This window comes from Cervus elaphus, chromosome 20, assembly GCF_910594005.1.
Source record: "Cervus elaphus chromosome 20, mCerEla1.1, whole genome shotgun sequence".
NCBI lineage: Eukaryota > Metazoa > Chordata > Mammalia > Artiodactyla > Cervidae > Cervus > Cervus elaphus.
Window position 1 is genome coordinate 52,577,451 of NC_057834.1, and position 24,829 is coordinate 52,602,279.

General features: G+C 37.1%; 2 protein-coding genes across 5 annotated transcripts in view; both read left to right on the forward strand.

The window, feature by feature from the left end:
- Nucleotides 1–12,914, forward strand: part of CSDE1 (cold shock domain containing E1) — a 35,345-nt gene extending 22,431 nt beyond the window's left edge. For all 4 annotated transcript variants that reach the window (XM_043878938.1, XM_043878939.1, XM_043878941.1 and 1 more), the window contains 12 exons: nucleotides 56–181; nucleotides 795–1,007; nucleotides 2,956–3,096; nucleotides 3,182–3,346; nucleotides 4,393–4,500; nucleotides 5,093–5,268; nucleotides 5,885–5,997; nucleotides 6,998–7,117; nucleotides 9,566–9,744; nucleotides 10,558–10,721; nucleotides 11,426–11,558; nucleotides 11,989–12,914. In XM_043878938.1, the coding sequence (XP_043734873.1) occupies nucleotides 56–181; nucleotides 795–1,007; nucleotides 2,956–3,096; nucleotides 3,182–3,346; nucleotides 4,393–4,500; nucleotides 5,093–5,268; nucleotides 5,885–5,997; nucleotides 6,998–7,117; nucleotides 9,566–9,744; nucleotides 10,558–10,721; nucleotides 11,426–11,558; nucleotides 11,989–12,036 (1,686 nt within the window). In that variant the 3' untranslated portion in view covers nucleotides 12,037–12,914. The remainder of the gene's footprint in view (nucleotides 1–55; nucleotides 182–794; nucleotides 1,008–2,955; nucleotides 3,097–3,181; nucleotides 3,347–4,392; nucleotides 4,501–5,092; nucleotides 5,269–5,884; nucleotides 5,998–6,997; nucleotides 7,118–9,565; nucleotides 9,745–10,557; nucleotides 10,722–11,425; nucleotides 11,559–11,988) is intronic.
- Nucleotides 12,915–13,395: 481 nt separating this feature from the next.
- On the forward strand, nucleotides 13,396–23,297 carry NRAS (NRAS proto-oncogene, GTPase). Its single transcript, XM_043878943.1, has 7 exons — nucleotides 13,396–13,541; nucleotides 14,032–14,159; nucleotides 16,205–16,383; nucleotides 18,370–18,529; nucleotides 19,229–19,352; nucleotides 19,670–19,711; nucleotides 19,819–23,297. The coding sequence occupies exons 2-5, from the start codon at nucleotides 14,049–14,051 to the stop codon at nucleotides 19,346–19,348; spliced, it is 570 nt and encodes a 189-aa protein (XP_043734878.1). The 5' UTR covers nucleotides 13,396–13,541; nucleotides 14,032–14,048; the 3' UTR covers nucleotides 19,349–19,352; nucleotides 19,670–19,711; nucleotides 19,819–23,297.
- Nucleotides 23,298–24,829: the final 1,532 nt, after the last annotated feature.

The window sequence follows — 24,829 nt, forward strand, 5'->3', positions numbered from 1 at the left end:
ATTTATGAAACACTTAAAATGACATGTGTGCCCCCCTTGCTCCCTTCTGATTTAGGGTAAAGAAGTTGCAACAGATGTCAGACTTTTGCCTCAAGGAACAGTCATTTTTGAAGATATCAGCATTGAACATTTTGAAGGAACTGTAACCAAAGTTATCCCCAAAGTACCCAGTAAAAACCAGGTAAATAGTCTTTTTCAGGAGAGTCATCTTTTGCCTCATCAGAAATAGAGTAATGTGTGGTATACAGAAGTTTTATTATATTCAATTAATGTAATTTTGTGATAAGTATTAAGTATTTAATGTGTAGAAATAAAACTAAATAGGAAACCATTGGTACATTCATGAATATGTTTGTTTGTTTGTTTTAACTGAGTGATATGGAGAAAGGGACCCAAAAAAAAAATGCTTGTTAGATGGGGGGGAAACAATTCATGTGTGTGTGCTTGGGCCCCAGTTGGGCTTTTTTGTATGTATGGGGTCTGGGTGGAGTGAAGAGATGAGACCAGTGGTATCATTGTTAAGGAAATGTAAAACATAAGAGATTGAATTTTTTTCCCTTAAATAAAATCTCTCAGAGTGCAGGATCTTAACTGCAGTATCATGAGTTCATGGTTGTGTCATGTGACCACAGAACACAAAAGCTTTCAAACTGAACATAGGTTTTCAACACCTTTTTTTCCTTTAGGGAATTATCTATTATAAATAACATGGGTTTACTGTGTGTTCTTCTGTTTGACTTAGAACTAGGAAGGATGAGAAATCTCCAGCTAAAATAGTTTTTCCTTCTCATCAGAATGACCCATTGCCAGGACGCATCAAAGTTGATTTTGTGATTCCTAAAGAACTTCCCTTTGGAGACAAAGATACAAAATCCAAGGTGACCCTGTTGGAAGGTGACCACGTTAGGTTTAATATTTCAACAGACCGTCGTGACAAATTAGAACGAGCAACCAACATAGAAGTTCTATCAAATACATTTCAGTTCACTAATGAAGCCAGAGAGATGGTAAGTATCAGACATTATTAGATTCATATCCAAAGTGGAAGGTAGGTGGGATGATGTTATATATAAGTTTGTGATATGGTATTGAAAATTCTTTGAGACATGACAATATTGGGTAGTTACCTTATTAAGGTGATTAAGAATATAGACATTGAATCAATCTTGGTTTGACACCCTACTCTCCCCATTACCTTGAAATAGATGTGAGAAGGTTTTAGAATGGAAATCTGGAGAGGATGATTTCTAAGGTCTTTTGAGAGCCAGTGCTTCTCTGGCCCTTAAATATGAAGACTGAGTTGATTTAAGTTCATCTTTGTAGAAAGTAGATTTTTCCAGATTGTTCCATAAAATCCTCCACAAAGTAGGTTTTGTTTTTACAGTAGGACTTGCAGTTTTTTATTAGTGAATATATGTCTGTAAATGATGTATGCCAGTGTTGCCCAAACATTTTAAAAGTTCAGCTTTCATGAATTGGTTTTATCAAATGTAATATACATTTGGTGCTGTTTAGTTAATAGCTACAGCAGGGCGGTGGACTGGTCCTTAGCCTGTTAGGAAACCAGGCTGCGCAGCAGGCAAGCTCTCGAAGCTTCATCTGCTGCTCCCCATTGCTCATGTTACATCCTGAACCCCCTCCCTACCCCTCACCTCTAGGTCCTTGGAAGAGTTGTATTCCATGAAATGGATCCCTGGTGCCAAAAAAGTTGGGGACTGCTGATCTGTAATATTTCACAGTGTTGTCAGTCGGACTGGATATGTTCAATGAAAATTGAAGTTTCTTGAGACTTTTGTTAACCATTAGGAGAGCTGATCTTCTTTGACATTTGCAGTGTTTTAAAAAAAAAAAGTTTCCTAGATCTGTTTTGCTTTACAGTATGGAGAACATCATCAGGATTTAGCAAGGATTAAATGTCAGAATGTAGCTTAGGCTATATTCAAAACTGATTATAGAGTAATCATCTCTGTAATATGTAAATATGTAATATGTAAGTCATTGGTGTGTTGATTATAGTTGTGTTTCAGTAACTATTCATGTACCTGTCATGTCCAGTTATTCTGGATATAAGGCCCTTACAGAGCTGATAATTTAATATGAAGGAAAAAAAACATGAGGATGGAATGGAACTTTATATAGTTTATTTCAAACCTAAATTTAAGTCCACCTGTGCCTAAAGTCAAAAGATTTTTGAAACTGAGGTTATGAAGTTGCCTTTAGTTGACTTTTGAGGTATTTGAAGTATTGTTCCGTTGATTTTTCATTTCTGGAAGTTACAGTGTCATAAAGCTTGGGCATTATTTGGAATCCATTATTTGCCACTTAGTAGCTATGTGCTTTGGGCAAATTACTTAACCTCTTTCGACCTCAGTTTCCTCATCTTGTAAAACAGAATATTTTTGACAATTGAAAATTAAATGGACGAGGGTGGGATGTTCAGAGAGAATAGCATTGAAACAAGTACACTATCAAGGGTGAAACAGATCACCAGCCCAGGTTGGATGCATGAGACAAGTGCTCCGGGCTGGTGCACTGGGAAGACCCACGGGGATGGGATGGGGAGGGAGGCGGGAGGAGGGATCGGGATGGGGAACACATGTAAATCCATGGCTGATGCGTGTCAATATATGGCAAAAACCACTACAATATTGTAAAGTACTTAGCCTCCAACTAGTAAAAATAAATGGAAAAAAAAAAAGAAAGTTAAATGGAATATGCTACATACATTTACTTCAGAAATAATTTTTCTACTGTTTATTGGCCAAGGAGTAGCATCTGGGGAGTCTCAGTTGCTTAGAGATTATTTTATTGAAATCAGTGAATTTGTATTTAAATGGAAATTTTTAAATGTGGATATAAGATTTGGATATTTAATTCCTAACAAATTTAATGTGATACTTCCAAACTTGAATGTGGTTTTGACAGTCTTCACAGCCAGTATTACTTTGGTTTCAGGGTGTAATTGCTGCCATGAGAGATGGTTTTGGTTTCATCAAGTGTGTGGATCGTGATGCTCGTATGTTCTTCCACTTCAGTGAAATTCTGGATGGGAACCAGCTTCATATTGCAGATGAAGTAGAGTTTACTGTGGTTCCTGTGAGTAGTTTCTGTGAAAAGTATGAGAGGTTTTCTTGGTCTTTCCTTTTTCAGTTTTAAGTTACTTTTTTTTTATCATTTGTAGGATATGCTCTCTGCCCAAAGAAATCATGCTATTAGGATTAAAAAACTTCCCAAGGGCACGGTTTCGTTCCACTCCCATTCAGATCATCGTTTTCTGGGCACTGTAGAAAAAGAGGCCACTTTTTCGAATCCTAAAACCACTAGCCCAAATAAAGGCAAAGAAAAGGTAAGTTTTAATCAAAATGATTTTTGCAGTTTGTCTCTTCTCTTTAAAGGAAACCACTGTGCACACAGTAATGGAGTGTTAGTCTTTCAGAATCCCCTATAATATGAACAGTGAATCAATATAAAGCAAAGATTTTAATCTCAGCAATATTAACATCTTGAGCTGGATAATTCTTTGGGTAGGAGGAGGTGGGTAGCTGTTCTTTGCATTTGGGGATGTTTAGCAGCATCCCTCTCTGGCTTTTACTCATTAGAGGCCAGTATCTTTTCTCCCCCTGTGTGACATGTCTCCAGAATCTGCCAAATGTCTCCTGATCACTCCCAATTTAGAATCACTCATCTGAAATGATAGTGTTTGTCATCCAAGAAATTTAAAACTTTGAAATTTTGGTAGACTGAATTCACACGTTGGAACTCCCCATTTTTTAAAAAACCCACTGAATCTAAATATGAAGCTATCCATAAGATTATTTTTGCTCTTAAAGTAACAGATTAAGAATTGTATAGAAACAGGTTAATCCAAACAATGTTAATGCTACTGTAAAAGGTCAGTAAGGGATCTTTGTCAAAAGTTAATTTTTAAACTGGCAGCATCTGGGACAGTTTCACTAAGGACATTGACATTTAACAGGTGGAGATAAATGAGGAAAGGATATTCCTCACGGAATAGAGGTACAGATGAGAAAGTCTCAAGGTTTCTTTATAAAGCACTAGTTAGTTTAACAGGAAGATAGGGCTTTTTCTTTGGGCGAGGTGATTTCTGATTGGCTGTGAAAACTAGCATAGACATATTGTCAGTAAGTTCTCCATCATCAATGTTAAAATTAGGGTAAGATTTTAAGACCAAATTACAGCAGATTGAGTTGGCCTTGAGTTAAGGTAAGACTGTATTTTTATTCATACGAAAAACATGTATTTTGGAGAACCCTAGATAAGAAACCCCTGCCAGTTCTCTGGTCAGGATTCTGTAACAGCTGCAATGGTGCTGATAGTGTTTGTTCAGTTGTTCTTGATTCTTTGCATTGTTTTCTGTCTCTGTCTCTCTAGGAAGCTGAGGATGGCGTTATTGCTTATGATGATTGTGGAGTGAAATTGACTATTGCTTTTCAAGCCAAGGATGTGGAAGGATCTACTTCTCCTCAAATAGGAGACAAGGCAAGATAATTCTTCTTACCAGAGAAAGGAGAGGGAGGGAGAGTTAAAGTTTATCATCTTAATCTTAAATTCTGAAAAATGGTTTCTTTAAATTTTATCAAGTTTTGCTACAATTCTTTTGTGCTTACAAGTTTAATATATGAACATCTTCCTATTTAAAAGCAGTTTATTCAATTAGAATAGGGTCTAGCAAACTTTTGTTAAAAGATTTTTGAGGAGTTAGTGTTTAAGCATTAGATATGTCAAAAGAATTACCTTATTTAAAATAAATAATATTGGTAAGAAAGTTAAAACAGTCACTGAAACATCAAAGTAAAATCATACCAAAGGTTTTTACATTGCAGTTAATTTTTTGTTGTACTTGGTTAGAATGTCTGGTTTTCTAATTGACCTCCTTTAGAGAAATTGATATCTATAAGGAATACACACTGGAGAACAACTTGATCTTTATAGAAAATGGAATGAGAAGTAGAAGTAGTTCTGTTCCACCAAATTATTTATACAGAATATTTAAGTGGGAAGCAAGGTCTGGGGGAGTTGTCATTTCCACTTAGTGTGGAAATGTCATAGTAAGCATCCTTATTTTTCACAGGTTGAATTTAGTATTAGTGACAAACAGAGGCCTGGACAGCAGATTGCAACTTGTGTGCGACTCTTAGGTCGTAATTCGAACTCCAAGAGGCTCTTGGGTTATGTGGCAACTTTGAAGGATAATTTTGGATTTATTGAAACAGCCAATCATGATAAGGAAATCTTTTTCCATTACAGGTAAGGATTGCCTTTTAGGAACTTGGAGCTTCCATTCTTTGGTTTTGGAGTCAAAAATATTAATATTGGGTGGCTACATAGTTTTTAATCTCAGATTTCATATTGGTAAAATTTTGGTAGTATATAAAGTTAATTGTTTACCTCTATATAGAAAACATGTGGTCAAAAGATACGGGAAGACCTGTATCTGCTTTGAACATTGTATAGGACCCTGTCTACTTCAGTAAAAGAATTCTGTTTTATATGTTGCTATCAGAGAATTGTGTATTTGATTTGGTATTATAGCATAGTGGTTAGCCATAGCCCATAGCATGGGCTCCTAGAACCATACGGTTTCAGTTTGAATCCAGGCTCTGCCTCTTAATAGCTATGTAACTTTTACTATCTTTTTATTGAACGAAAATAACCTCCGAGCATCTCAGTTTTATTATCTTGAATCTGGGGGTAAAGGTACCTCTTCATAGCATATTCTTGAAGATCATATGAGTCACTGCTTAAAACTGTATCCAATTTGTAAGCACATCATGAATATTATAATAAAAGAAATAAAGGCTGCTTGCTTCTGTTGATGTTTGTGGTAAATATTCTAATGTCATCTCCTTCCCCTCCCCTGCAGTGAGTTCTCTGGTGATGTTGATAGCCTGGAACTGGGGGACATGGTCGAGTACAGCTTGTCCAAAGGAAAAGGCAACAAAGTCAGTGCAGAAAAAGTGAACAAAACACACTCAGGTAATGAATTGTAACTTCTGATGACTCTGCCTGTTTAGGAAAAAGGGTGAAGGGTAAGGGGGGAGAGGGAGCAAAAGCCCTAATGTTCTAAGCCATTGTTCTCCAGGTGTGATCCCTAGATAACAGCATCATCACCTAGCCACTTGTTAGAAATACATGTTTGTCAAAAAGAAAAAGAAAGAAATACATGTTCTTTGACCCCAGCCCTACTGAAACTTTGGAGATGGGTACCCTGTTTTAACAAATCCTTCAAGTGATTCTGATGAACACTGAAGTTTGAAAACCACTGTTCTGGATTATTTACGTCATTTGCTTTGAGTTTATTGTCAGTTCAATATCTCTTTTTGAAAAATAACCCCAAGATAATTTCCATGGGATTAGGGAGGGGAGGCATTCCTCTAGAAGACAAGAATGAGTTTAAATGTGAAAAATAATGGGAACTTCAGAAAATCGTTGCTATTTAGAATCTTTGATTTCTTACAACTTCCTTTTTGGGTTTTAAGTAATACAATTCCCCAAATAACACTTTCTCTTGATGTTTTTCTAGAGAAGTGGGAGTTAAGAATGTTCATTCAGTTTAACAAATACCTAGATGTATGCTGTGTTTTAGATACTGGGGGTACAGCAATGAAGAAATAAGACAAAACTGGCCAACAAGATGAGTGAAATATGTAGCATGTTCAGAAAGATATTAAGATAAAATAAGTTGGAGAAGTATATAAGTATTGGGGTTGCCACTACTTCTAGAGACCAGGGAATACCTAACAAGGTGACATCTGGTCACCTGGAAAAGGAGAGTGAGACATGTTTAAATATGAATACTTCTTAATTCTTTGAACATCTTTAATAATAGTTTAAAAGTATTTTAAGACTAGCAGACAGCCAGCTAGCCCTCTATTAACATTTGTCCTGATGATTTTTGCTTTTTGATTTTTAATCCTGTGGAATAGCATTTCAATGTAATTGTTGACAGAGAGGTATACATGCTTTTCTTTTGTAGTGAATGGCATTACTGAGGAAGCTGATCCCACCATCTACTCTGGTAAAGTCATTCGCCCCTTGAGGAGTGTTGATCCAACACAGACCGAGTACCAAGGAATGATTGAGATCGTGGACGAAGGTAAGAACATCTCTATCATGTTTTGAAATTTGCCTTACCTTCAGATGAGCCTGTCAAAGATTTAAAAATGTGGTGTTGCATCTGTCCTTAAAAACTGAATTAAGAAGTGATTTATTTTCCTACCCATGCTTGGCTTTTATTTTTTTTATTTCTTGGAAATGAGGTCAGCCTGGATTTATGTGAATAAATGACTGATATGTGAGCTACTGACTGAGTTATAATAGACTAAGAACAAAATCTCACACTGAAAATATGCATTTAATGGTTGATAATCAGACATTCACAATTGGCTGGGTTTAATACAATTTTGTTTCTCCTCTATTATTCACTGGTTATTTACATCAGTATTGACAAAATGTCCTAGTAACTATTCAATTCTATAAACATTTTTGCTTCCTGTAAAATTTTACTATGTCTGTTACTTACAGGATACCGTGAGGATCCTACTACTTGTCTCTAGGTCACGGCTCCCTATTTTTCATTTTTCTGCCTTTTTTTCCCAGTCTTTGACAACTCCCTGAGAACTGCTGTAATGCCTTGCTCCAAACAATACCAGAAAGACCAACAGATTTGCAATAGAAATACAGTAGGGAACACTGGATGATTAATACAGCGGAATTACCATAGGGATGAGGTTGATAAGAGGGTTTGAAATGCCAACCAAAGATGATAGCTTGATTTAAAAAGAGAATAAATCTTGTGCCATCTGGGAGTCATAGAAGAACATAAAGTGGAAAGAGCAGGTCATTTGAGAGAAGGACATTAGCCTTGATGAACCTGTTCTTTTATCACATGAGGTTCTTAAGAATTTCTTTTTTCTGTTAAACCAGTATCCTCATACATGCACATCTCCAAATATGAATTAACTTTATAGCAAGTCATTATTGAACTATGATGCCATGATGATTATCAAACCGTTAAAAGGGCCATGTGGGTGTGGGCAACTAACTTTAACTCATGAGATAACATCGAAATATCCTTTTTCCTCTCTTTGATTATCCCTTACTTTTTTTTTTTTGCATTCCCAACCCCTAATCCACTTACTCTTCAACATTTGCAATATAGTCTAAAAGCAAGGTTTTGTAGAAAAGGAAATTTTCCTGAAATCTCCAAGCCTAGAGTTTTCTGGAACTATACAGATCACATTTTCCCCACTTGGTGGTGAGAACAGCTCTTTTAGGAAGACAGCTAACCTAATATAAGACCAGGGGTTTCAGTGCTGGACAGACCTAGATCTGCACATGAGCTCTTCCACTTGCTAGCTGTACAACCTTAGACAAATCTTTCCTTACTCAGTTTCTTCATTTTTAAAATGAAGATATCTTCAACCTCAAAAGGTTCTATAAAGATTAAGTATGAATCAGTATAGTAAGTGTTTAATAAATGGTAGTTACTACCAATATCACTTAGTCAGGTTGTCTCTAATACTTCTGTATGACTTGCTCAATTGGCAGTATCTCCTCAAAGTTTTAAAGTTTCTCTCAGTTTGAAAAGAAAATCTTCACTTACCTCTATAATCATCAAGAGAATGGTTAAATGCATTCCCAATTTTGAAGCTACTACTTCCATCTGATATTTTTACCTTCATTTCTACTTTTGTTGATTCAGTGAATTCACTATCCAGGTGAACTGATAGGTAGCTGAACCCTTTGGCCTGGTTTTTGTCTGTAGCCTGCCTTGACTTCAGCCAACTTTTTATTCTAGGGCAAAGCTCAGCAAATAAGACGACTTGTTTTTATTAATAACGTTTTCTTGAAACACAACCACAGCTGTTCATTTACATGCTCTCTTTGCTTTCTTACTGCCAACAGCAAAATTGAGTACTTGTGACAGAGACAGGATTCTGTAAGATTACAATATTTACTATCTGACATTAAGAAAAAGTGTGACAGGCCATCTAGGAGAACAGTGTCTTAGGTTTGATAGAGCCACAATCAGAACAAAGAAAGGAGGTGGAATGCCAAAAAATTTATCTACATTGTGTTTTTGCTTGGCATGTTTAATGTCCAGTTGCATGTTTTTGCTTGTGCTTGGCATGTTTAATGTCCAGTTGCATATGGATCAGAAATGTTTTTGACTCATTCATATTGTGCACTTGGAAAGAAGATAATCCAGTGGATCATGTGAGCAATCCATAGTGCTTTAAAACTAAGTAATGAGATGGTAAGTGATAGTGTTGTTGGAGTTTTTCATTTTCCCTATAAATGTGGTTTATAGCCGTTCATTAGCTAGTACAGTGACAATGAGCTACAAGTTTTCCTTTATTTTCATGGTAGTGTTTAACATTCAGGATTTTATTGAAGCTTTAAAGTAGAATTTCTCAGGTATTAAAAATCTTAGTGAATATAATATTTTTAGCAAATTATTTATAAATTTATTAGGACCATCAACAGAGAGGGCTGTTGTGAAATATTAGCTTTTAGACTTTGTACCTGTTTCTCCTTACAGGGGATATGAAAGGTGAGGTCTATCCATTTGGCATAGTTGGGATGGCCAACAAAGGGGACTGCCTACAGAAAGGGGAGAGCGTCAAGTTCCAGTTGTGTGTTCTGGGCCAAAATGCACAGACTATGGCCTACAACATCACACCCCTGCGTAGGGCTACAGTGGAGTGTGTGAAAGATCAGGTAAGTGGTAATACCTCTGGGTCCAGTTGGATCCTTTTATGAGTTGGTAACCAAACCCTTGAAAATTTTTCAGCCAAGCAGGAACCATCAACATTCATTTTGTTTTTATTTCCACTTTATCTTCCTTTTCAATGATTTGAAGAGCTTATTAAAAACTGAAAAACTACATGGAAAGAAAAAAATGGCAATAGTAGCAAAAGGAAAGTAAAAGTAGTACTAATAACTAACATAACGGGGAGAATAAGTTCAGAGTGAGACTTCCAGAATAGAAAGACATATTAACAGTTGTTCATACTTGAGCTCAGAGCTGCTTCTGCAGACCACACAAAGAAAGAAACCATGTATATAGAAGTTTTCATAAAATAAACTTTGGGCGAACAAAACTATTCCTGGTACTTAAGATCTCAAGGGAATCTGTGAGTCCTCAGAAGACTTTTTTAAAAATTTCAGTACAGTGAATATAACATTTTGTATGGCTGTTTCTAGTAATACCATAACCCAGCTTGATTTTGGAAGGAAACAGAACAAGCTTGTGTTCAAGTAACAACTTTTCTGATTTTGCTTAATTCAGTAGCTTAGTTCATGCATATGTGTAGGCACAAGATAACCTTTGTTACTCTGGCTGTGGTAGAGTGGATGGCAATGATTTCAAAGATATATTTCTTCCCTAAGTTTTGCAGAACCCAGGCATCAGCATTGACACCATGTTTTATAAATCCCCTTCTAATTAGGGTCAAGCATTGTGTTTCATTGAAAGTGAGTTTTTCCCTCCTATGGTGTGTCTTTTTTACACTACTGTCTTTAAATTTTCAGTTTGGCTTCATTAACTATGAAGTAGGAGATAGCAAGAAGCTCTTTTTCCATGTGAAAGAAGTTCAGGATGGCATTGAGCTGCAGGCAGGAGATGAGGTGGAATTCTCAGTGATTCTTAATCAGCGCACTGGCAAGTGCAGTGCTTGTAATGTTTGGCGAGTCTGGTGAGTTTTTTGTTGTTCATTAGTAACCTCCTTTGACTGTCTTTTAACTCTTGTGATCTCTGCTTTATCATGTTTCTTCACTTTCCATCACTGTTTTTTGTAATTCACTTCTGCCACTTTCTGGTTATTTCTTCATTGTCTAAATTTTATAGTTTAGCATTTCTGGCACTATGTTTTTGTTTTAATAACACCGTTAGCATGAGAGGAGCTAAGAATCTCTGGAAATATTTCTTCATATTTTTCCTTTTCTATGTTTTGGTTTTTTTTTTCATACCCAGTACCTTGTTTTATGTGTCTGCGGAACTGGTCTTTCTGATTGCGGACCTAGGGGTGAGGGTCTAGGGATGACCTCACCCAAATGATTCTTTCAGCTCCTACACAGTAATAAACCTTGCTGCTAAGGCGCTTCAGTCGTGTCCAACTCTGTGCGACCCCATAGACGGCAGCCCACCAGGCTCCTCCATCCCTGGGATTCTCCAGGCAAGAGCACTGGAGTGGGTTGCCATTTCCTTCTCCTTGAGTTGGGAATAAAAAGATAAACCAACTTGTCTCTCCTGTCTTGCTAGCCAGTTGGCTAGGTGAGGCAAGAGTCCCCCCTCATTAACACTGAGTCATTTGGGTAGTTAGGTAGTAGACACATTCTGCATGTACTTACTTTCTTCCCACCAAGAGTTGCTTATTCTCATCTCTTGACTTTGTTACAGCGAGGGCCCCAAGGCTGTTGCAGCTCCACGACCTGATAGGTTGGTCAATCGCTTGAAGAATATCACCCTGGATGATGCCAGTGCTCCTCGCCTAATGGTTCTTCGTCAGCCAAGGGGACCAGATAACTCAATGGTATGAGGGCATACAAGTTTTAAGGGGGAAATGGGGGCAAATGATAAACCAACATACTATTTGAGGTCCTCCTATTTTAGCATGGCTCAAAGGGCTTAATTTTCAAAAGTGCTTCAAGTATCATTATCATAATCAGTTAGGATCCCTGCACATCGGGTCAGCCCCTAACATAATGGTTGCTTACAATAAGAGGAACATTTCTTGATGTTCTGATACTTTGAACATAGTTTAGGTAATAGATCAGGAGAGCTTACTATAGATTTCCTCCTCTGCAAAAGAATTGGTGGTGATAGAGAGTAATACTTCGGTATTATATGTTAATAACACACATACATATATGTGATATATATATCATGTTACATTTTGGGATTGTGAAATTAGCCATTGTCATGCACCTGGGTCATTAACTGGCGATTTTATTTCTTCACAGGGATTTGGTGCAGAAAGAAAGATCCGTCAAGCTGGTGTCATTGACTAACCACATCCACAAAGCACATCATTAATCCACTATGATCAAGTTGGGGGGATTCTGGTGAAGGGTTCTGAATATCTCCCTCTTCATCCCTCCCAAAATCTGGGATACTTATTCTATTGAGCTATTACACCAGTTTTAACACCTTCCTCGTGTTATGTTTAAAAAAATAAATAAATTTAAGAAAACCATTTTAAAATTATGCACAGTTGCAGCCTGGAAAACTTAAGGTGGCGCCTTATAGTATCAATTTTAGGAGCTTTATTTGGTGCATTTAACGCAACTGGTAATTGCAAAATCCACTTCGCCTGTGTAAGAGAAAAATATAGACTGTTAACTTGTTGGCCCTATGAAATTCTGCACTTGATATTTAGTATATACTCTACCTTCATTACTTCTGGCAAAATTTCTGCCTTAGCACTCAGTTGCATTCTTTTTCCTTTTCTGTTTATTATGCTTTAATTCTGAGGACCATATGAGGGTAGAATATATTAAAAATTACCAAAATTTGTATAGGCAAACCATTTCCTTAAGTTGATGGCCAAATGTTAAAATGTTATTTTTCATATCATTTATAATCTTGTCACAGTCCACTTAACGAAGTTTGGTTAGATTTCAGTGAAAATTATCTTCCAGAGTAGTTTTTTTTTTTTTTTTTCCTGGCATGGGGGGGTAACTTTACTACAATTAGTATGTATGGTGCAGAATTTCATGCAAATGAGGTGTGCCAGCAGTGTGATAATTTAAACGTATTTAAACAAAAACAAAAAGACGAATGCACAGACTTGCTGCTGCTTAGATCACTGCAGCTTATAGGACCCAGTTTCTTTTACTGATTTCAAAACAAAACAAAAGAAAAAATAATAAAAAAGTTGTGCCTGAAATGAATCTTGTTTTTTTTATAAGTAGCCGCCTGGTTCCTGTGTCCTGTAAAAATACAGGCACTTGACCCTTGGTGTAGCTTCTGTTCGACTTTTTATCACGGGAACGGATTGGTCTGATTTCTTGGCCCTCATCTTGAATTGGCCATATACAAGGTCCCTGGCCAGTGGACTGAAGGCTTTGTCTAAGATGACATGGGTCAGCTCAGGGGATGTGGGGGAGGGTGCTTTTATCTTCCCCGTTGTCGTTTGAGGTTTTGATCTTCTCTGGGTAAAGAGGCCATTTATCTTTGTAAACACATAACATTTTGCTTTCTCCAGTTTTCTGTTAATGGCGAAAGAATGGAAGCGAATAAAGTTTTACTGATTTTTGAGACACTAGCACCTAGCGCTTTCATTATTAAAACGTCCTGTATGGGAGGGGCGGGTCTGGGTGCGGCCTGCCGCGTGACTCCTGGGTCAGAGGCCCACGTGGCTGGGGCGGGGACTTGGGCGCAGATTGATTACGTATCGGGCGGGGCCGGAAGTGCCGCTCCCTAGTGGGGGCTGTTCATGGCGGTTCCGGGGTCTCCCAACAATTTTCCCGGTTGTGGTCGTAATCTATCCGAAGTGGAGGCAGTGGAGCTAAAGGTAAGGCTCTGGCGTGTGTAGCGTTCAGCTTTCGAGCATAGTGATAATTCCTTGTTGCCAGAAATCGAGCGGAATCTACGAACTGAAGACAAAGGCCCTGGGCGGGGGTGTCCTTCGATTTGAGCCCTACGGAGTTCTCTGGAGAAAGGGGGGGTGGGGACTAAGAAAGGGAGACAGCCTGGCGGCCGACCCCCAAACCTGAAAAGATTTACAGGAGGAGTAGGAAGGGGGGTTTCCTTTCTCTTAGGCTGAGGGCGGGGCCCAAAGTCTTGAAACCGAGGGTGAGGGTAGCTGGAAGATTAATCCAGAATTCTGAGATCCACAGTAAACTGCAAGTGTTTTTGCACTCGTGAATCACTTTGAGAACCAAGTGGAGATGAACGTGTACGGAACCAATCCATTTCAGATTCTGGTTTTAGTTACTATTGATTACAGAAAGCTTTGAAGTTCTGTGGTTCGCCAGTTAACCCTAATTGCTGCTTTCCCATAGGTTCTTGCTGGTGTGAAATGACTGAGTACAAACTGGTGGTGGTTGGAGCAGGTGGTGTCGGGAAAAGTGCACTGACAATCCAGCTAATCCAGAACCACTTTGTAGATGAATATGATCCCACCATAGAGGTGAGGCCCAGTGGTGGTCCGCTGACCGTACCTCTCTCTTTCCATTTAGTCTTACCCCGTACCCTTCAGCTGTTCTTTAGCTAAAGGAATAATCAGAAGAGAAAAAGTTATTTGCGGCTCTGTGTTTAGTAATAGAATAAATTAAGCTTTTTTACATGTTTGTGGGAAAGAGTTCATTTTTATTAGCTGCTGAAGATTTTATAAGAAGTTTACAATTTTTAACCGTTTTGTAAGTCTGTTGCAGACTCATTGTTGAACTCGTTTAGTTTCTTCACATATGACAGCTCTGTTAAAAAGAACACAGGTCATAGCATAAATACCTGAATAATAGCAGGATGGAGAAAAAGGATTGAGAGATCTAGGTGTTTCTTAGCTAGTTGAAGCAACTGAGACTGTGGGTTGAGGTAGAAAGAGCATGAGATTTTGAGTCACTGTGCGTTGAGTACCGTCCTGTTTTCAGTTTATTAGTTATGTGACAGTGAGCAGTCACTCTCTTCATCTAGTAGAGTATCATAAATTTGTCTTGCCTGACACACCAGCAGTGTGAAAAATCAAGTGTGTTAAATTTTTATGGATGCTGATGCAGTGTAATTATTACTTATTTAAGGATTCTGTTGTTTTTGTAGGCGTTCATGTTACAGATTGATTTCAGTAAGTGGCATCTAAAACCCTTTACATAAATAGTTTGTAATCTTATTCTATTTAGAAATGTCAAACTCTAGAGATTATTTTAGTCCACACCCTGGTCTTTGTACTACCCAACCACTAAGTGTTTAATGCAAGGTATCTCCAATATAGCCATTCTTAAAAATTAGTCCTTGGCAAAATTTTATTTTAGGCTTACCAGCTTTAGTATTAATGGTTATAATGTTTTGATGTTTTTCAGAGTTTTATTTGTTAAAAGGTAGTTTACATAAAGTAAGTCTTATATCTACAGCTCAGTGGCTTTAAATTTGTGTACACCATGTAAGCACCACATATAGATATAGTTTTATCTATAGATAAAACTATAGACTGTTTCCAATGCTCAGGAGAGTTCTCTCATGCCCCTTTCTAGTCAGTAAACCCCCTTGTCCTGCCGGGAAATAGCCACTTCTCTGACTTCTATTATTATATTTTAGTTTGACTAAAACCTATCTTTATAATTTTAATTTTGCCTATTTCCCCAGAACACTCATACACTTGACCATATTTCATGCTTCAGTGAAATTTTGGCAGTGTGAATTCTCTGTTAATTTGAAAGTATATTACAGTCGTGAAATGCAGTAAGTTACTGAGAAGCTGTTGAATAGGCTGGCAAGCTGTGTTACACACTGTTTCTGAAGCCAGATCTTTAGTGTGTGATGAGGTTATTTTCTTTGGGCTCCCAGAACATAAATTTTTTTTTTTTAAAGTAAAAATTTTGTGTTAGAGCCAAATTGAATTTTTTTTTTTAAATATGATCTGTGCACCTCTCTTCCCAGGAATTAATGTAACTTAACCTTGTTTGGAACTTTTAGGAATTCATGGGGATGAATATTCCCAAATATTCATGATGACAGTCTGTCATGATGAGAAAAATAGTTTGGTATTATAACCTTTTCTGAAATAAATGATACTTGTGTATATAATCATGAACACAAAAGACACTGTATCCTAGGCCAAGTTATAATTGGTGGAGATATGTTTAGAATAGTAAATCGACAGTGGACAAATGAGAGAAGTGCAGTTCATACCTCAGTGAAATACACTGTGACCCTAATCTCTAGTCTTATCTGCAATAGAACTATCTTTTGAATTACCATGTTTTCTTCATCTTTTCCGGTAACAGGGTGACCACATTTTCTTTTCTGCAGGCATATAGCATTTGGGACTTTTTCCTAGGGTGACATTAAGTACTTTCTATGTGATTATATATATATTAGCAGTTTGAGGGACAAACCAAAGAGACAGAGTTGGACTTGGTTAGAGTTTATTTAACCTTGGCCGTAGCATTGCATTCCCTATGATTTTTAATAAAAATGGAATCTCCCTCTCTCCCTACCCTCCTACCCTCCACACCCCAGGATTCGTACCGAAAACAGGTGGTTATAGATGGTGAGACCTGTCTGTTGGACATACTGGATACAGCTGGACAAGAGGAGTACAGTGCCATGAGAGACCAGTACATGAGGACAGGCGAAGGCTTCCTTTGTGTGTTTGCCATCAATAATAGCAAATCATTTGCAGACATTAACCTCTACAGGTACTAGGAGCATTGTTTCTTCTGAAAGGATGATCTTTAAGTGTGTTCTGAAGTTTTGGGGTAGGGATAAGGATACCACACTAGGGAAGATACAGATTTTTAATTATGAAAAGAATTTCTTTTAGGTTGTAGTATTGGGAATCTGGGGTTATTACTGAAAGTTAATACTGGGATTTATTTTACATAATCTACTGTGGCTAGAATGTGTGGTAATACATACATGAGGCTTGCTAATGGTAGTGATTTAGAACTAGAGGTGTTGTTACGAGAGATCACAAAGGAATCTCAAGAGCAGAAGACACCCGTGAAAAACATTCTTCAGTAACAGACGATAACAGGAAGAAACAAATGGGGAGAGCGTAGATAAACATGAAAGCAGGACAAAGGAACTTAAAGATGGCCTTTCTCCACAGAACCTTTAACTTCCAAAGCTCAATTGGACCATAAAAATTCTAGTAAGACATTCTTAATTTACAGAAGCAAAGTTCAGAAGGAGGTTTGTTAGGTTTTCATAGTCATGATTGTTATTAATAGGAGACCCAAAACCAAAAACCCAGGGCAGAAAAAAAAAAAAAAAAAACCCAGGGCTTCTTTTTCTTAGACCTATGTTTTTTAAGCAGAATAATATAGTGGTTAGGAATATAAACTCTGCCTGGGTTGCAGCTTGGCTCCATCATCTCTTAGTCATGGAAGTTTGGGGCAAACTACTAAATCTCTGAGCCTCCTTATCTAACAATATGAAGACAGTGGTACTTACTGAGAGTTGCTGTGAAAATTAAATTAGTTAATAAATATGGGAATCCTTCAGAACACTGTTTGCCACAGAGGAAACGCTACGCAAGTGTTCTGCCTGTAACCTTGAGTCCTGGTGTACACTCCAACCATATGAAGATGTCGACTCTCAGAAACTAGTCCAAAACTGGTTTTCTTCCCCTCAACCTGTTCTACTTCCCATTTTCTCTCTGGAATTAATAGAGCACTGAATAAAATGCTCAGCACTTGGCAAGCACCTAATAAATATTTGCTAAATTTCTACAAATCATTTTCCTCTTCAGCTCTCTTGTATTATCCCTTCACATAGGGTACTGCCATCACACCGAACAAAGCTCAGTTCTGTAGATAGCCAGTGAAATGCATTTCAAGTTCATGACTGTGTGTGTAATTCAAAGGGAGAGTCTAGAGCAGTGCTGTGTAGTATGGTAGACACAAGCCATTTGTGGTTACTCAGATTCAGTAGAATTAACAATTCAAAAGTCAGTTCCTTGGTCCCACATTAGCAACTGACTTCAGGTGTTCAGTAGCTTCATGTGACTAGTAGACATAGTTGGACAGGGCGGCTGGAGAATGTTTCCATCATCATGAGAATACCCGTTGGACAGGGTTGGTCCAGAGAATCTGGAGCAATAGTTAACCACACTGCTGTGTCGTATGTCTTGTCATTGAAGAGAGCACTATCAGTTGGGAGTTCCAGGTCTTTTTAATCTGCTTTAATAAGAGCAGTTATAGTGTGTCCTAATTTATATCTTGGACTTCCAGCTGTAATTTTGTTTGAAGAAAATGAACACCACCCATCCATAGAAGTGGATAGACTGTCTTTTCATTAAATACTGTCATACTCCAGGGATCTTCAAAAAGTTATTTGGAGGCAGTAAGCTTTACTTTGTATACTTCAGACCTTAATCTAGAGTGTGATTTTGAGTTGCCAGTTAAATCCAGAGCCCAGCTCTTCAGAGAATCAAGAAACCTAAAAGGGGCATGTGTCAAGATAGAAAGTGAACTTGTACTTGGCTTCCCTGTAGCTGTTGCATCCAGTCTAAACCAGTCTTCTTAGTATGCAAGTAGTTAAAAAAAAAGAAACAGGGAAACGCAATACTAGAAGCCAATAGGGCTAGCTGAAGTTTGTTAGATTTTATTTTTTACTTTAGACTGTTTATTCCTTCCTAAAAGTTTATTCTTATGTTACCATAACACATTCCCTTTTTTTAGGGAACAGATTAAGCGCGTAAAGGACTCGGATGATGTACCTATGGTGCTAGTAGGAAACAAGTGTGATTTGCCAACAAGGACAGTTGACACAAAACAAGCCCATGAACTGGCCAAAAGTTATGGGATTCCATTCATTGAAACCTCAGCCAAGACCAGACAGGTATAGTACAGCTTTCAGCATCTGGCAAGGGTTTGTTTAAGGCAGAAAAAGTTTGATTGATGGACTCTTTGCCACAGATGTGATCTGCATTCTTTGTTGTTTGGGTTGTTTTGTTTTTTTTTATGAATTTGACTGCATCGAGTCTTAGTTGCTGCATGTGGGACCTAGTTCCCTGATGAGGACTCAAACCCTAGCCACCTGCATTGGGACCATGGAGTCTTAACCACTGGACCACCAGGAAAGTCCCTGGTTTGGATTTTTTAATAGAGTTCTAGTTTTTTTAATCTGCAGTATAAACCCAAAATAATTTTATTAATATTCTGATCTGGTTTCTCTTTTACGCCTGCTTTAACATGCACAAGTATTTCTAAATGAAGACCCTTGATTAAAGATACTTAAAACATTAGTCCTCTCTCCATCAACACCAGCTACTGTTTAAGGTATAAGCCCTCCCGAATGAAATCTTTAGATTTGATGGTTCTATATGTCTCCTGTTACCCATTTTCTTTTGCTTGAATGTTATTTTTGCAAAAAGTGCTGTTTTTATATCAGCCTGCTAATGTGATACAGTAGGAACACTCAGCCTATTTTTCAGCTAGTAATTGAAGAATTGCAATTTTAAAATCCACATAAGGAACTACAAATTAGAGCTTACAACTTGGGTTTTGTAAGCTGTCTTTATCATTTTCTCTTTTATAGGGTGTTGAAGATGCCTTTTACACACTGGTAAGAGAAATACGTCAGTACCGAATGAAAAAACTGAACAGCAGTGATGATGGCACTCAAGGTTGTATGGGGCTGCCATGTGTGGTAATGTAACAAGGTGAGCATGTAGTGTCTTGATGTAGGTATAAGTATTATTTAGGCAATTTGGAGGTGTATTGCTGTAATCTTTTCTGTGTTGCTATTTAACTGAAGAGTTTCACCTCACTTAAAAGTCTAAAATTAACTGCTTTACTTTTGGCACCCTTTCTGAGAGTCCTGCAGCCTAAACTGTTTTTAAAACATGTAATTATTTTACAGACAGTGTTACATTTTCAATAGTATTAGAAATTAGAAGACTTTGTTTATGAAATATATTACCAGAAATGTGAAGGATCACTATTTGATGATGACATGGTGCATATTCTTTTCTCATAGACACTTTTAAAGTTATCACATCAGAAAAGAGCCACTGTCAAGGTAGGACAAGTTTGGAAACGAATGTTACATCATATATGTTGGTTTCGTAACCTTGTTTTTCCAATAGTTTCTATGTGCCATTTATACAGATTCCATCTTTATTTCAGCTGCACTGACACCCTGGTCCTGACTTCCCTGGAGGAGAAGTATTCCTGTTGCTATCTTCAGTCTCAAAAAGAAGCTCCTGCGATTTCCCCAGCTCTCAGTAGATCAATATAATATTCTCTATTTGAGAAGTTCTCAGAATAACTACCTCCTCACTTGGTTGTCTGACCAGAGAAATGAACCTCTTGTTACTCCCAGTATTTTTCCACCCTGGGCTCTCCCCCAGCACACACAAACACACCTCTGCCACCCAGGTTTTTCATCTGAAAAGCAATTAATACTCTGAAACAGAGAACCAAACTGTAGAAACATGAAATTCTGTAGAAAACAATGTCTTGAGCTCTAAAGTAGCAACTGCTGGTGACTTTTTTTTTTCCTTTTTATTGTTGAACTTGGAACTGTGTTGGTTTTTGGAGAAATGTCATAAATTGCTGTTTTGCTGAGAATATAGTTAATGTTGCTGTTTGGTTTGTTTGTAATGTTATCAGCTATATTCTATAAACTGGCATCTACTCTGTATTTAGAAATACAAAAATGAATACTGACCTTTTGAGTCTACCCTCATCTTCTCGACTTTATTGTAATTAAATGTAACTTTCACGATGAAGTGCCTTTTTCCTGGAAGTGACTTGTAGACTTCCTCTACAATACTTCAGTGGAATAGATGTCTCAGAAACTGTTATACATGAGAATGAATGTCTGAGATATGTCTATGACCCATCTAGCTTTGAGGGAAAGATAACACCAATATGATAGCAGATGCCATTTCTTACATCTATAAAGTTGATTTTCTGGAGACCTATTTTGGGGCTCTCTCCGAGAGACTATAAATGATTAGGAATAATTTCACTTAATTTTTACCTAACCTCCACTTTTTTTGGTAGTCTACTACCTGCAAAACATATAATTTGTTTCCTTTTAGCTTACAGATAGTCTAATGTTCAATGAACTTCCATTCATATTTTAATTTGGATCATATCAGGAAGTCTACATTTGCAGGTGTTCAAAAATTGTAAAAGTTTGATGCAGTTTTATTTAATAGCTGTGATCAATGATTTTCAAGCCTCAAATATGTTAATAGACACATTTTCACTGTATATCATGGTATTAATAATTATTGATGTATATAATCGTCCTTGGTCCCCTTCTCACCCCACTGTTCGTCACCTCATGGCAGTGGCTTGATTAATTATTTCAGCCGAGTAAAGCATGGTGCTAATAGACCAGGGTCACAGTGTCAAAACTTCAGTGAGCCAGTTAGCATCATAGAGAAAGAAATTCTTTCACATTTGCTCACTGTTAACTCCAGCTAATAGTTTTGCCAGATGTGTGTGGTTAGTCCTGCAAGGAAAGGAGAAGTCAGTTAATACAAATTCTTAACCAGGACTGGAAAAACTTGTTTTCCTGAGAAGGGTCAGCTTAGAAGTCTTTATCTGGACTCTGTTTTTAGCCACATGGAAACCAAGTTAAGCTGATCTTCTTTCTCAAGTTTTTGAGAGTGAGGATGCCTCAGATCAACATTTTAAAAATATTCTTTATTCTTACGTTCTTTTAAGGGTTTAAAACAACGTTGAGTAATTAGTCTGGGCATACCAGGTAACAAGCTGGTAAGTTTGTGCTGAATAAGAAGTAGCCTTTGGATTGAAATTGCTGTTTTGAGAAGGGATAGAAAATAATAATTATGAGAATTTGGAGACTTGACTTTTCTATTTGCAGATAATATCCTGATAATTCTAATGAAAATAGACTTGGATAACTTTTGATAAAAGAATCGTTCCAAAATGGCCACTTTCTGTTCTCGTCTTCTAACGTGTAAATATTTACTGAGGTCCTCTTCTTATATGAGTTGTCATTTATTAAGCAAATTCCACATTGCCTTGAAATAAATTTGGAAGAGAAAAAAAAATCATACTGTACCCAGAGAATGAAAAATCCAGAGACCTGTGCTCCTTAGTGTTAATTCTGAAAGCTTTCGTAGTCCACATCCATACACAGAAACTCTCTGCCACTTTGCTTCTGCTCCTCTTGGAGCATTGCGCTGTCATTTCCTTGAGGATAGATTGAGGCTTCTCACCTCAGTTGTATTGTCTTCCTCCTCTTCCGCTTGTCTGTGTGACTGACAATGTGACTGTTCGTGATGTCAGATTCGGGGATGCGGGGAGGTGGGGGGGAGTAGCTCATCTTAGGCTCTTGCACCCATTACCGTTGTATGTTTGTATCTTTTAGTTTTCTCAAGTATGTTCTAAGCACAGAAGTATCTAAATGGGGCCAAAATTCAGACTTGAAAATATTCTTTTAATAGCTTCTTAAAAAGTTACACTTTGGTGTGAATTTTGGCACGATAGAGTGACAAACTTTTAAACGCTGAATAACTTCAGTTAGTGTGTTATAGTTTTTAGAATATGTTTGTGATTGCTGAAAACAATTATAGTTTACCTCAAAATCTGAAAGTCTCTTTCCCCAAGTTAAGTGCCTGGCCAGCTGTCATAAATTACATATTACTTTATGTTTGTTTGTTTTTAAAGGTTGCACATTTAAGATTGTGAAAATAAGGTGTTCTGTCCGAAAGCTACCATGCCTGTCTGTAAATGAATCCATTGAGTGCTGTACTTGTTTCAACAGCTTACTACAGAATGCTACTTGGTAATATCATACTTGTTATAGTTTTCACTTCAGGAGTGTAATAGGTAAAATGAACCTAGGTATGTATTGTAGTGGGCCCCATGTTTAGTCTTTCATCATCCTTTAAACTGCTGTGAATTTTTTGTCTTGACTTGAAAGCAAGGATAGAGAAACACTTTAAAGAGATACTTTGGTTTTTTTTCCATTCCAGAATTGGTGAGCATAGTTATATTTTGCTTTACATTTACAGTCATGAACTCTTAAGCTGGCAGCTACAACCAAGAACCAAAAAAGGGTGCATTCTTCTTGTAATTCATCTCTGCTAATAAATTATAAGAAGCAAGGATAATTAATTAGAGAAACTATTTTATTTGGGTGGTTTCTATAAACAAGGGACTATAATTCTTAAACATTATTTTTCATTTTTGCTGTTTCTTTAAGAAACCTAATGTGCCACAACATTATTTTAAGGTGTTTCTTAAAAGAATTGTTTTTAAAAGTGTTCTCATTATCAGAGTAATTGTAGATATATTTCAAAATATAACTGATAATTTTTAAAGGCCTGAGTACTGACCTAAGAAGCAATTGTATGAATTCTCTGGGGGGAAGGGAGGAGCTCAATGAAAGTTGTATGACTTTTATATTTCTGTGCCATCAAATAAAGGTAAAAATGTCTATTGTGCAGTTCTGCTGTTCGAACAGAAACTATTGGCCTCCTTGGCCCTAAATGAAAGGGCTGGTATTTTAAGTTGACTATTTTATTGTAAATTAATCCATCCTAATTTTTTTTAATTTGGTTGAGTGTTTTCTTGTTAAATGTTTAAAAAATAAAAACTGGAAGTTCTTTGCTTAGTCATAATTGTGTTTTCCACTGATGTGCCTTTATCGAAAGTTAATATTAAATTCAGACTTTTGAATGTGATGTTTGGGCTGTATTGGAAGGTCTGAATTCCTCATTTTGTCAGTATAAGTCAGAGCCTGCTTTAGTATGTCAAGTATGATTCATAGCTATATGTCAGATTCTCACACATTAACATGAAATGCTAGAAACTACCATTGGATCTTTTGATCTATTTTTGTGCTACTGCACAGTCTACCAATCTTGGTAGTTTTTTTAAAAAATTAATTTTTATTGGAATATAGTTGCTTTACAGTGTGTTAGTTTCTGCTGGGTAGCAAAATGAATCAGCTGTACATATACATGTATCCCCGCCCTTTGGATTCCTTTCCCATAAGATGTGAACCATTTTTGATGGTTGTGTAAGATTCCACTATGTGAATGAACTATAATTGATTCACCTAGTTGTCTGCTGATGGATTGTTCAGTCATTTCTGGTTTTTTGAGGGCAGGGTGTTGGGGAGGCTATTGTAAATAGTGCTGAGATAAGCATCACTGCACACATACCCTTGGGCACATCTTCCAGTTTTTCCTTAGGATAAATTCCAAGAAATTGAATTGCAGGTTCTGAGGTTTCAGGCTTGAATCTTGGTATAGTTTAGAGAGCCAGAGAACATGGGTTCCAACTATAATTTTGCTACTCTAGCCAACAGTTTCCTCATTTTGCAAAATAGGGAAGTTGAATAAGGATATCACAGATTTCCCAATCCTAATTTAGGAGATATAAAAGAATGATTTTAAACCTAGACTTTCTCAGTCAATACCAGAATACTGTGATTATGAGGACCTTGGTTCATTCTACCAAAGACATCAAATTTTTTTTGTTTTTTTTTTAAAGGCCGAGATGTGGATCATTAGTATTTGACTGAATTAATCTTAAGAACACCAAATTTAAGCAACAAAATAATGTTTCTAGCTACTGGGATGAGTATAAATACTTAAGATTGTAAAATGTATATGCCAAACAGAGTCATTGACTTGGTATATCTAAAATAGATTTCCTCCTGAGTCAGTTACCTATGCCTCACATCAGATGTTTTGTTCTAATATTTGACCCCCAAATAACTGAGAAAGAGGAAAGAATATTGTCTTACTGATGAGAGCTGCTGTTTGCTTAGCAAAATGAAACTATAGAAAAGACACACGATGAAAAAGCTAAGGAAGCTTGTTTATTTGGAATATAAGGGGACCTCCCATATATCTCTGTGCTTTTAAGGTTTCTATTCTTAGAAGGAGCAATTCTCAAGGTTATTAAAAGGCCAACAGTTGCACGAGTTATTTGATAGCCATAAATACATGTAAGGGGGCCAGGAGGTCATGCTAGTTATCATTTTGCAAAACCACTTAGGACACATTTCAGATTATGTCCAGCCCCATGACTTGAGAGCACAGAGACAGTCAGTGTCTAGTATCCAAATGGAAGGGTATGCTTTTGTAATGCTCCCATTGTACTCTGGGCAATGAAATGTGGTCCTATACCTTAGTAAAGGAAA